Source organism: Erythrolamprus reginae, chromosome 2 (assembly GCF_031021105.1).
Source record: "Erythrolamprus reginae isolate rEryReg1 chromosome 2, rEryReg1.hap1, whole genome shotgun sequence".
Classification (NCBI taxonomy): domain Eukaryota; kingdom Metazoa; phylum Chordata; class Lepidosauria; order Squamata; family Dipsadidae; genus Erythrolamprus; species Erythrolamprus reginae.
This window is the reverse complement of record NC_091951.1, coordinates 26577415-26590787: the sequence shown is the minus strand read 5'-3', so window position 1 is coordinate 26590787 and position 13373 is coordinate 26577415. Positions and strand designations below refer to the sequence as shown.

The 13373-nt window shown below is 44.8% G+C and overlaps 1 protein-coding gene and 1 long non-coding RNA gene across 2 annotated transcripts in view; one reads left to right on the top strand and one right to left on the bottom strand.

Annotated features, from left to right (window-relative positions):
- Positions 1–13373, bottom strand: part of LOC139159268 (zinc finger protein 208-like) — a 42258-nt gene that overhangs the window by 7030 nt on the left and 21855 nt on the right. The window contains exons 9-11 of the mRNA XM_070736603.1: positions 11571–12605; positions 11349–11528; positions 2482–2589 (exon numbers count right to left, since the gene is read on the bottom strand). Coding sequence (XP_070592704.1) covers positions 2482–2589; positions 11349–11528; positions 11571–12605 — 1323 coding nt within the window. The remainder of the gene's footprint in view (positions 1–2481; positions 2590–11348; positions 11529–11570; positions 12606–13373) is intronic.
- LOC139160090 (uncharacterized) lies at positions 2683–7063 on the top strand. Its single transcript, XR_011557881.1, has 3 exons — positions 2683–2719; positions 3541–3672; positions 5823–7063. It is a non-coding gene; the product is annotated as an uncharacterized lncRNA (long non-coding RNA).

Sequence of the window (13373 nt, the reverse complement as noted above, 5' to 3'; positions counted from 1 at the left end):
AGTGGAACCCCGACTTACGAGTTTAATTGGTTCCGGAAGGAGGCTCGCACGTCGAACAGCTCGTATGTCGAAACATTGTTTCCCATAGGAAACAATGTAAAAGCGATTAATGCGTGCAAGCCCGAGGGCTGAGGGGAAAAGACGTCGGCTGAAGCGGGGAAGTTCGCCAGGAGTCAGCAAAGAAGCCGCGCGTGTGTTTTAAAACATCGGAGCCGGCATGGGGAGGCTTTTAATCAGCCCCCGAGCCCCCAACCCGGACTCGGGGGTTGATTGAGAGCCTCCCCATGCCGGCTCCGATGTTTTAAAACACACGCGCGGCTTTTCCGCTGCCTCCTAAAGCGGGGAAGTTCGCCAGGAGGCAGCAGAAAAGCCGCGCGTGTGTTTTAAAACATCGGAGCCGGCATGGGGAGGCTTTTAATCAGCCCCCGAGCCCCCAACCCGGACTCGGGGGTTGATTGAGAGCCTCCCCATGCCGGCTCCGATGTTTTAAAACACACGCACGGCTTTTCCGCTCGGAAGCAAAGCAAGCCAGCCCGGGTCTTCTCGGCTCGTATCTCGAATGTGAGCTCGTGAGTCGAGCAAAAATTTCTCTAATCTCGCAGCTCGTATCTCGAGTAGCTCGTAAGTAGAGCTGCTCGTATGTCGGGGTTCCACTGTATATATATATATATATTCCAAACTTGCAAAGAACTGATAAAGAGATAAGGGGAGATTGGTATTCAAGCTTTCTAGCTTTCGTCAGCCACGCCATACCCTTCCAGCATTTGAACCTGGGCTGCATATGCCTTGCGAGGCAGTGATTTTTCCTCTAAGCCACAGGCTCTACCCCCTTTTATCAGCTGAGCCAGGGAAAGATTACGTTTTTCTGATGGGTCACCCAGCATACCCAAATATGGGAAGGAGCTCACTGTTCCCTTTTGCCTTTTCAGCCCCACTCGCATTAATGTCTGTAGGGATGAAAAGCTTTAAGAGATTGGCTCTCCAACATCTGAGACAATGATGGTGAAACTTTTTTGGCTCAGATACCCATAATGCAATGCCCTTTCATTAGGCACATGCACACAACCCCTACATTGTCCCCTGTGCATGTGCACGCACACGCGCACACACACATCCTGTCCCCAAAGCCTAGGAATGGCGAAAAACGGCCAAACAGGCCAACTGGAAGTTCAGAAACGAACTTCCCATTGGCCCACTTTTTGCCATCCTTAGGGTTCAGGAAAGTCTCCTGAATTCTGGGGACAGCAAAAACAGTCAAACAGGCCAACTGGAAGTTCAGAAATGAATTTTCGGTTGGCCCGTTTTTCACCGTCTCCAGGCTTCAGGAGGCTTTCCTTCAGCCTGGGGAGAGCGAAAACTGCAGAAAACAGAAAAACAGATGGGAGCTGATATAGGGCAATGCCTCGCGAGCCCTAAGTTATGAGTGGTAGAGTAGTTGATGCTTGGAACAAACTTCCAGCAGATGTGGTTGGTAAATCCACAGTAACTGAATTTAAACATGCCTGGGGTAAACATATATCCATCCTAAGATAAAATACCGGAAATAATATAAGGGCAGACTAGATGATGATGATTATTATTATTATTTAGATTTGTATGCCGCCCTTCTCCGAAGACTCGGGGCGGCTAGATGGACCATGAGGTCTTTTTCTGCCGTTTCTTGTTTCCTCTGCAGTTGTAGTTACCTACTTTTAAGAACTTCTAAGGACCAAATGTTTTTTGTTATGTTCTGTTAAGTAAAAGCATAAAAGTCAAAGAGACTGTACTTTCTTTTTCACACAACTGTTTATCTGGAAGTACTAGGGATAGATTATATATTTGGAGATAGGTACTATCAGAGAGAAATAAAAATACACACATCTGCAATATGGAGATAGTCCATGTCTTTCAAAGCCTGAAAAAAACTCAAAATTGTTACAGTGAAACCTTCTGCGCTAAAGTTAATCAGCAATCTGATCAATTTGATGATTGCTCATATGTTGAGATGGCAAGGTTGAAGTTCAGGCACCAATAGGGATTCTGAACCCATGGAAACCACTAGTCTGTGGATTAGACATGTGACCAAAACCAAAGAAAGCATGCTTAACTGGTTTTATAGTTTCCATATTTCTATATCTTATCTGTCGTGTGCCAGCTGCCTCTTACTGTACGTAATGAAATGAAAGCAAAACATTTATCTGCCTTGCACTACTTCCTGATTCCTTCCTTCTTAGGAGGGACCCATCTTTATTCAGATAAATACACGTGCTGCCTTTTCAACGCAACACAAACTCGTACTCTTGTCTTTTATTTCACTGAGCCACATCTGTCAATCACAGTTATGTCACGGTAAGGTTGGTGGCCAATGAATTTGGGGAGGGACCTGCAGGAGCAGCACCTGACATGCTTCAGCCCAGTTGCTTCTCTGCTTCCAGACCATGGAGGAAACCGAATAGCCCGACTTACTCCCGGAATTCTCCTCCCATCTGCCCCCCAACTCACCTTCCGGCTGCTGCTTCGATCTTTGCAAAAACACAAAAACAGAAACTTCCTCCCATAAGCCTTCCGGAAGAGGACATTCCTTTGCGCTTCTCCTTTCCTCCTTACTTTCTAGCAATGCAGTGTGGGTATCTTTCTCGACGCAGGTGTTGCCTGACCGCCATCTAGCGACAGGAGGTGGAAAAACACGCTTATCCAATCTACTAAGGCGTTTTGGAAGATGTTTTCACTGATTACATAGGTAAGGTTACCAGATTTTAACATTGATAAAGAGGGACACCATTGCCCGGGGGAAGGGGGGGATTTGTGACAAAAATCATCCTGTGGCCTAAAGTAAGGAAATGAAAAGTGAAAGACCATAGCTCTTTCTAGCCCATTCTTGTTTATGATTGGTTATTTAATTAAGAAAGGTCTGAAAATAGGCCTACTATTTCTAGAATTTTGATCACTTAGCTTCCAAAGTTATGAGTTATCTTGAGAAATTAGTATGCCACTCCTTATTATTTCAGTGGGTGAAGCATAAATCTAAGCAGTAACTTATTTCTTTAGCTGTTCATGTTAAAAAAAAAGTGTGTTTACAGGTCTTCCTGTGTTTGTATGTAATGAAACTAACATAAATATGTTGTTTTCCTTTTTTCAAAGCATTGTGAAGAAGGAATTCTGTTTTTTAAAAAAATGAAATATTACTTGGAATTAAGAATGACAGAATACCAAATCCAGAAATACCTTATATAACGTAAAATATTGTTTTCATTACATTTTCAAGTCTATGAAAATAATAAGTGGAAAAAAATACTCAGAAGTAGTTGAAATTACTGATAGCACTGTACCATTATTTCAGATTCAGAAAATGAAATTAAGGAACACTTGTTAACAAGATTATTTTAAGCCTTCTTTCCCACCTCCCACCTTTTCGTAGCTTTTTTTGAAAATTAAATGTTTCCCCAACTTTTTGTACAGCAAACTCCTATTGCTCTCCCTTTCTTCTATACCTTTCTTGCTATACCTTTCTTCTATTCCTATATTTAATTATATATATAATTATTATTTATTTATTGTTAGAATTGAAAGGGACCATGAAGGCCATCGAGTTCAACCCCCTGCCCAAGCAGGAACCCTATAGTACACCAGTCAAGTGGCAGTTCAATCTTCTCTTTAAAATGTCCAGAGTGTTGGAGTTCACAACGTCCGCTGGTAGGTTGTTCCATTCCATATCTCTTCTTCTATTCTTTATTTATTTATTTATTATTTGAATTTGTATGCAGCCCCACTCCGAAGACTCGGGGCGGCTCACAACAAGTGAAAAACAATCCAATACATAATCCAATTAATTAAAATATTACAAGTTTTAAAAAAAACCTATACTAACATACACACACACACAAGCATACCATGTATAAATTCAGCGGGCCCAGGGGGAGATGTTTAGTTTCCCCATGCCTGACGACAAAGGTGGGTTTTGAGAAGTTTACGGAAGGCAGGAAGAGTAGGGGCAGTTCTGATCTCCGGGGGGAGTTGGTTCTAGAGAGTCGGTGCCGCCACAGAGAAGGCTCTCCCCCTGGGGCCCGCCAACCGACATTGTTTAGTTGACGGGACCCGGAGGAGGCCCACTCTGTGGGACCTAATCGGTCGCTGGGATTCGTGCGGCAGAAGGCGGTCTCGGAGATATTCTGGTCCGATGCCATGAAGGGCTTTAAAGGTCATAACCAACACTTTGAATTGTGACCGGAAACTGATCGGCAGCCAATGCAGACTGCGGAGTGATGGTGAAACATGGGCATACCTGGGTAAGCCCATGACTGCTCTCGCAGCTGCATTCTGCACGATCTGAAGTTTCCGAACACTTTTCAAAGATAGCCCCATGTAGAGAGCATTACAGTAGTCGAACCTTGAGGTGATGAGGGCATGAGTGACTGTGAGCAATGAGTCCCGGTCCAGATAGGGCCGCAACTGGTGCACCAGGCGAACCTGGGCAAACGCCCCCCTCGCCACAGCTGAAAGATGGTTCTCTAATGTGAGCTGTGGATCGAGGAGGACGCCCAAGTTGCGGACCCTCTCTGAGGGGGTCAATAATTCCCCCCCCCAGGGTAATGGACGGACAGATGGGATTGTCCTTGGGAGGCAAAACCCGCAGCCACTCCGTCTTATCCGGGTTGAGCTTGAGTCTGTTGACACCCATCCAGGCCCCAACAGTCTCCAGGCACCGGCACATCACTTCTACCGCTTCGTTGACTGGGCATGGGGTGGAGATGTAAAGCTGGGTATCATCGGCATATTGATGATACCTCACCCCATGTCCTGATGATCTCACCCAGCGGTTTCATGTAGATGTTAAATAGCAAGGGGGAGAGGACCGACCCCTGAGGTACTCCACAAGGGAGAGACTTCGGAGTCGACCTCTGACCCCCTACTAACACCGACTGCGACCGGCCAGAGAGGTAGGAGGAGAACCACTGAAGCACAGTGCCTCCCACCCCCAACCCCTCCAACCGGTGCAGAAGGATACCATGGTCGATGGTATCGAAAGCCGCTGAGAGGTCGAGGAGCACCAGGACAGAGGATAAACCCCTGTCCCGGGCCCGCCAGAGATCATCCATCAACGCGACCAAAGCGGTTTCCGTGCTGTAACCGGGCCTGAAGCCCGACTGCTGGGGACCTAGATAATCGGCTTCTTCCAAGGACCGCTGGAGCTGGAGTGCCACCACCTTCTCGACAACCTTCCCCATAAAGGGAAGGTTGGAGACTGGACGATAGTTGTTGAGTACGGCGGGGTCCAGGGAAGGCTTCTTGAGGAGGGGACGCACAAGCGCTTCTTTATAGAGTGTTGGAAAAACTCCCCTCCCCAAGGAAGCGTTGGTAATCTCCTGGGCCCAGCTCCGTGTCACTTCCCTGCCGGCCGAGACCAACCAGGAGGGACACGGATCCAGTAGACAGGTGGCGGAACTCACAGCTCCAATGGCCTTGTCCACTTCATCAGGTGTCACCAGATCAAACTCTTCCCAGACAGGTGGACAAGTACGTGCCCCAGTCACCTTGACTGACTCATTGTCAGTCGACTCTGTTTTACAATTGGAGTCGAGGTCGGCCCGGATCTGAGCGACTTTATCAGCGAAAAACGTGTTAAACTCCTCGGCACTACTCTGCAAGGGCTCCCCAACTCCCCCCTGGTTAAGAAGGGAGCGGGTCACCCTAAACAGAGCGGCCAGGCGGGATTCCGCTGATGCAATCAAGGCGGCATGGTACGCGCATCTTGCCGCCTTGAGCGCCACTTTGTAAGTCTTAATAAAAGCTCTTACAAGTGTTCGATCAGATTCAGACCTACTCTTCCTCCATCGCTTCTCTAGACGTCTCTTTTGGCGTTTCAACTCCCGGAGCTCCTCATTGAACCATGGAGCTCTACGGGGTCTAGCGCCACGGAGAGGTCGCAAAGGCGCAATCCGGTCGAGAGCCTCCGCAGCAGCCGTATTCCAGGCCTCCGCAAGAGACTCCGCCGAACTGTGGATGAGTGCCTCTGGAATAACCCCAAGCGCCGTCTGAAAGCCCTCTGGGTCCATCAAGCGTCTGGGGCGGAACATCTTCATTGGTTCCGCCTCCCTGCGGGGAAGGATTGGAGCCAGGAAGTCAAGCCGCTTTCATTGATATGTTCTATTCCTATATCTTCTCTATTCTTTCTTAGATATATTTTACTATGAGTGTCTCCTCTATAACCTTCATCATGTATTTTGCTATGTGTATACCCACTAAAACCCTCATTGTGTATTGGACAAAATCAATAAATAAAATAAAATACAGTAGCTTGCCTGTTCTGCTTTACTGGAGAGAGGCATGCTCGGTCTCTCTCTCTGGCTGCTGGGTATGCGCAAAGCAACCCCCTCCTCACTTTGCTACCTACCTCACCTTCCTCAAGCTATTTTACATTTCAATTTCAGGAGTAGAATCTGGGAGGAGGGGGACTTGGAAACCACAAAGAAGGAAGCTTAGCTGATGATCGGCCAATGCAGAGGTCCTCCTTTCAGGCAGCATGGAAGCTGAGCTGCCTGCTGGACAAGATTGCCTGGCATCAAAGGATGAAGAGCCAGTCCTTCCAGCTCCGAGGCTTTCAAGTTGCCGACTGGCAATTTTTTTAAAAAAAGCGGGACTTTTTAAAAGCAACGCGGGACCCGGTACAAATGGCAAAAAAGTGTGACTGTCCAGCTCAAAGCGTGATGGCTAGTCACTTTATACATAGGTAGTTTTCAACTCCTAGCAACCAACCTTTGCAACTGAGCCAAGTGAAATAGAGGAAAGTGATGTTACTTCATTTCATTTTTGATGCCTTTAGGCCAGTCTTATAGAAACATAGAAGACTGACGGCAGAAAAAGACCTCATGGTCCATCTAGTCTGCCCTTATACTATTTCCTGTGTTTTATCTTAGGATGGATATATGTTTATCCCAGGCATGTTTAAATTCAGTTACTGTGGATTTACCAATCACGTCTGCTGGAAGTTTGTTCCAAGGATCTACTACTCTTTCAGTGAAATAATATTTCCTCACGTCTTGGTGTCTTGGTGTGTGGCTTGCAGTTTCCTGGGAAGGGGTTTCCCTCCCCCCCCCCTCCTTCCTTTTTTTAAAATTATTTTTTTATTGATTTTTAAAATATGAACAAACACACAACATAAAACAGGTGCTCTGTGAGTATTGCCCACCACCAGACAAACATTCACACCCCACCACCAAATCGGGGTTTTTTCGTGTATATTCCATTTTAACTCAACAGCAAAATATCTGTTTACATATTATAAAATGATTCCAATTTATTCTTTGTAGCTTGGTCTTGGATTCTACTCGCCATATATCGTCTTACCTTGTCCCATCATCCCATCAGTTGTCGCAAATCAGTTTCATTAACTGAATTCATCCTTTTATCCATAATCTCAAATTGAATATGATCCACCATGTACCGGTACCAATTTTGCATTGTCCATTTTGTCGCATCTGTCTGAGCGCTTTCTATCACTGCTTGTTTTATTTCTCTAAATTCTCCCATCGCATTGCTTTTAACTAATAATGACATTTCCGTAAACTCCTTAAAACCCACCTTTGCCGTCAGGCATGGGGGAACTGAAACATCTCCCCCGGGCACGTTTAATTTATGCATGTTATGTCTGTGTGTGTGACTGTTAGCATATGGGGTTTTTTAAATATTTAAATATTTTAAATCTGTCTGATTGCTTATGATTTGTTTTTTACATGTTGTGAGCCGCCCCGAGTCTTCGGAGAGGGGCGGCATACAAATCTAAGTAATAAATAAATAAATAAATAAATTTCCCTAGTAATTATCCATCATGAATTTAACACGTTCTGGAGACCTCACCTACAAAAAGATATTGACAAAATTGAACGGGTCCAAAGACAGGCTAGAAGAATGGTGGAAGGTCTTAAGCATAAAACGTATCAGGAAAGACTTAATGAACTCAATCTGTATAGTCTGGAGGACAGAAGGAAAAGGGGGGACATGATCAAAACATTTAAATATGTTAAAGGGTTAAATAAGGTCCAGGAGGGAAATGTTTTTAATAGGAAAGTGAACACAAGAACAAGGGGGCACCATCTGAAGATAGTTGGGGGAAAGATCAAAAGCAACATGAGAAAATATTATTTCACTGAAAGAGTAGTAGATTCTTGGAACAAACTTCCAGCAGACGTGGTAGATAAATCCACAGTAACTGAATTTAAACATGCCTGGGATAAACATATATCCATCCTAAGATAAAATACAGAAAATAGTATAAGGGCAGACTAGATGGGCCATGAGGTCTTTTTCCTCCGTCAGACTTCTATGTTTCTATGTTTCTAACATCCGCCATTACCTCTTGGAACAGGACTCTGCAAGGGTTGTTGTGCCATTGCACACATGAACGGCACCATGGCCACGAGCTTCATCACACTGAACCTTGTGCTGTGAGGCTTGTTGTGTCCTTGCACACACTAGCGATCGCATCAAAAAGAGGTTCAAATGACTAGTGCATCCGCAAAGGGCAGAACACCAGTTGTGCCAGTACGATGAAGCTTGTGGTTGTGCTGCTTTGAAACAGGCAATGCCACAACAAGCCTTCCTGGGTTCTGCTTTAAGAGGCAGCGGCGGCAGCACGACAAATTGACTTTGCTGAAAGTCACAAAAGGGGATGCCATGACTTCAGGACACTGTAACCTTCATAAATATGGTGCCAGGATTCCAAGATACAGACCCAATGCAAGGAGTGCAATGCAAACTCCAAGACCAATGTGTTCCTCAAAGTCCAAATTTATTACATATGCCATATTGGCACATCCGGTGAAAATGCGACTCTGAAAGTCCCGAAGGTTTCCCCACCCAAATTAAAAATCAAAGTTCTTTCCCCCAGTCCACATGTCCATTACATACTCCAACCATCTCAGTGTCCCAACTCCAGTTGGTTTCAGTCCATGCCTCCCTAGCACCTGGTGACAACGTCCTTGGTTCCAAGGAGAAAGTATGTGTTTGTTTGCTAGGTACTGAAGTTTTTAAAAAGTCACAGAAAACAGGTGGCATAAGAGTTCCATATTGTTTCCAAGAAAAGAAAATGTCCATAAAATCACAGCCAGTCAACTCTAATATGAATGAGAACCAGTTTGAAAGCATGCACCACCAAATCTGGGGAGAGAAAGAATATGCAGCAACTGACATGTTTCAATCAAATTCATTCTTATGGCTTTTGAACCCTGGAGGTCACCTGCAGGGCAGAACAGCCTTTACACATGAAATTTAACACTGCTTTTATCACTGTCTTAAACTCCCCCAATATATTTGCTATTCGTAGGATTTCTCCCACTTGCGAGCCTTGTTCTTGACACAATCTAAACAGACATGTTTAGTGCACTTCATTTCTGGAACTGTTAGGGACTAAAGAACGCTGAACCCCTTTGTGTCACCCCAGGAGAAAAAGGCTGGGACTCATAGTACGTAGCATTTCTATCATGTACCATCCTAAAAAAAAAAAGAACACTCCCCCAAAGGTGTTTACATAACTGCGGAACATCAACAAAAATAAATATCCAGCGATTTCTTACGCTGAAGGCCAGATAGCCATTATCAAAATAATATGCTCCAAGTTTTTATTTCCTTTTCCCCATCTAATACAATTAAACATCTGCCTTAAAAATGTCAGGCAAATAGTATTTAATTTAATCAATTTCAATCACTGTTCTCCGTAAGTTGTGTGCGTGCGCGCGCCCGCCCCCCAAAATACCCCCCGCGCATCCTTTTTCATGGGCGCGCGCTCCCCATCCCCCTGCCAGCCCGTGGGGGGGTGGGGGCGGGGAGGTGCGGCAGCAGGAGGAGGAAAGGAAGCCGCGGCCGCCCCTGTCTCCCCACGGTGCCTCCGGCCAAACGCGCCCCTGGCTTCTCGGCTCTGCCCCCCACCCGCCCGATCCGCCCCTCTCCTCCTCCGCCGCCTCCTGCCTTGGGGCACGACTTCTGCCGCGACAGTGGCAGCTGCGGGACAAAAACACTGCCAGCCAGGGGGCTGCGAGAGAGGGCTTTCTCCGCGGACTTCGGGAATGCCCACCCCGCCCCTCTCGCAGCCCCTTCGCTGGGAGCGCTTTCGTCCAGGACTTCCAGCAAGGGGGCTGCAGTAGAGGCAGGGCAGGCGTTCCTGAAGCGCTCGGAGAAAGCGCTCTCACAGCCCCCTTGCCATTGGTGCCTCCATTCCGGAGCTCCACCTCACAGCTGATCACCCTTTCGCCGCCCCACGCTGCTGCTGAGAGAAAGAGAAAGGGGCGGAAAGAGAGAGATAGCAAGAGAGAGAAGGGAAAGAAAGCAATAGAGGGAGAGAAAGAAAACAAGAGAGAAAGAGAGAGAGAGATGAAAGGGGTGGAGAGATAGCAAGAGAGAGAAGATAAAGAAAGCAATAGAGAGAGAAAGAAAACAAGAGAGAAAGAGAGAGAGACGAAAGGGGGGGGAGAGAGAGATAGCACGAGAGAGAAGAGAAAGAAAGCAATAGAGAGAGAGAAAGAAAACAAGAGAGAGAGATGAAAGGGGGAGAGCAAGATAGCAAGAGAGAGAAGAGAAAGAAAGCAAGAGAGATAGAAAGAAAAAGAGAAAGAAAGACAGAGAGAGAGAGAGAGAGCAAGAGGGGGAGAGAGAAAGAGAGAGAAATGACTCTTGATTTAAAGCATATGGTAAAAAGCACCCAAATAATAACAGAGAAAAAAAACCCCAGCCGTGTGTGTGTGCGTGTGTGTGTGAACTCTTGAACCATTTCCAATAGCTCACCTCTAATTGGAAATGGTTCAAGAGTTCACACACACACACACAAACACACACACACGGGGGGAGGAGACAGGGATGGAAAAAGAGAAGATAATAATAGTAATAGATTTTGGTTTTATTATTAATTTATTTTAATTAAAAAAGGGAATTTTTTTCTTATTTATTTGTTTATATATTTATTTATTTATTTTTCTATGCCACCCAGTCCCAGACACTATACTTTTCCGCCCACACTGAAAAAAAATTAGAGGGAACATTGATTTCAATAGTAAATTTCTCACCTGGACTTATAATAGAACACTAGAAATGAAATTCTAGCCTTCTCTACACTCATCATTTTGGGTAAGGGTAGAAATATTTCCTGAAGCACCATCCACACTCAGGGCACTAAAATGTTTTTTCCCTTTTGGGTAAGGGTAGAAATATTTCCTGAAGCACCATCCACACTCAGGGCACTAAAATGTTTTTTCCCTTTTGGGGAAAAGTTGGAAACACAGGAATGTTGACATTTCCAAACCAATAGTGAAGGTAACTGAATACCACTACTGCTCTGGAAACTCATACAGTTTCCCTCCTGTGCGAGTCCTCTGGTGTATCACCAGGCTGGAATTCTGACTGAAACTATTTTCACAATCGAGACATTCAAAGGGTTTCTCTCCTGTGAGAATCCTCGGATGTTGAACCAGGCTGAAATTTTGAGTGAAACCTTTCCCACAATCAGGACATTTAAAGGGTTTATCTGCTGTGTGAGTCCTCAGGTGTTTAACGAGACTGGAATTCTGACTGAAATTTTCCCCACAATAAGGACATCTCTAGGGTTTCTCTCCTGTGTGACACCTCTGATGGCCAATGAGGTTGGCATTCCGACTGAAACGCTTTCCACAGTCAGGACATTTAAAGGGTTTTTCTCCTGTATGAGTTCTCTGGTGTTGAACCAGGGTGGAATTGTGACAGAAACATTTCCCACAATCAGGACATTCAAAGGCTTTCTCTCCAGTATGAGTCCTCTGGTGTTTAACCAGGCTGCAATTATGATTGAAACTTTTCCCACAGTCAGGACATTCAAATGGTTTCTCTCCTGTATGAATTCTCTGGTGCACTACCAGGTAAGAACTCTGATTGAAACTTTTCCCACAGTCAGGACATTCAAATGGTTTCTCTCCTGTGTGAGTCCTCTGGTGTAGTACTAGGTGAGAACTCTGACTGAAACTTTTATCACATTCAGGACATTCAAATGGTTTCTCTCCTGTATGAGTCCTTTGGTGCAGTATCAGGTGAGAACTCTGACTGAAACATTTACCACAGTCAGGACATTCAAAGGGTTTCTCTCCTGTGTGAGTCCTCAGGTGTTGAACCAGGCTGTAATTTTGAGCGAAACCTTTCCCACAATCAGGACATTCAAAGATTTTCTCTCCTGTGTGGGTTCTCAGGTGTATAACCAGACTGGAATTCTGACTGAAATTTTCCCCACAATAAGGACATTCCAAGGATTTATCTCGTGTATGACACCTCTGGTGGACAATGAGATTGGAATTCCGATTGAAACGTTTCCCACAGTCGGGACATTTAAAGGGTTTCTCCCCTGTGTGAATCCTCTGGTGGCCAATAAGGTTGGAACTTTGACTGAAACTTTTCCCACAGTCAAGACATTCAAAGGGTTTCTCTCCTGTATGAGTCCTCTGGTGTTGAAGCAGGGTGTATTTCTGACTGAAACATTTCTCACAATCAGGACATTCAAACATCTTCTGATTGGTGTGATTGCCGGTTGCCATGCTCACTAAAGCATTTACCGCATTCGGAACACTTGTAGGGCTTCTCTCCTTTATGGATCTTTCCATAACCCAAACAGTGTTATGCTCTTATTTCCATCCTCTTTGTCTGAAAAATTCAAAGAAACATGTATCTTTAATTGAGCATAAAATGGTCGCAGTAGCTGAGAAAAAAAGTCTGTGTTAAAATGAAATAGCAAACACGCTACAATGTTCTAATAAGCTCTTACATTAATCATGATTCATTTGTCACATAGAAGTCTACCGAGATCCAAATTCAAATATCTATTCAATGAAATTCACTTTTTGATTGGGTCAATCACAAAATCATAGCAGTGTAAAAGGTCATTTTCAAATTATTATTATTATTATTATTATTATTATTATTATTATTATTATTATTTATTGGATTTATATGCGGCCCCTCTCCGAAAACTCGGGGCGGCCAATACAGTCAAGTAACATAGAAAAATACACCCTCTTTTATTTCTATGTTTTAATTATCAGGGTATTATCTGTCAGTCTCTTATCTGCATCTCTATAACTGTGTGGTTTGGTTCTGTAACCCAATAAGAGAGACATAGACCTCAGTGGATAATCAGAACTGCAGAAAAAACAATTATTGCCACCCTGCCTTCCAGTGAGGAACGGTATACATACAAGTCAAAAAGAGGACCCGGAAAATATTTACAGACCCTTTGCATCCTGGACATAAATTGTTTCAACCCCTACCCTCAAAAGGTTTCTAGAGAGCCCTGCACACCAAAACAACTGGACACAAGAACAGTTTTTTCTGGACGTCATCACTCTGCTAAACAAATAATTCCCTCACCATTGTCAAACTATTCACTAGGG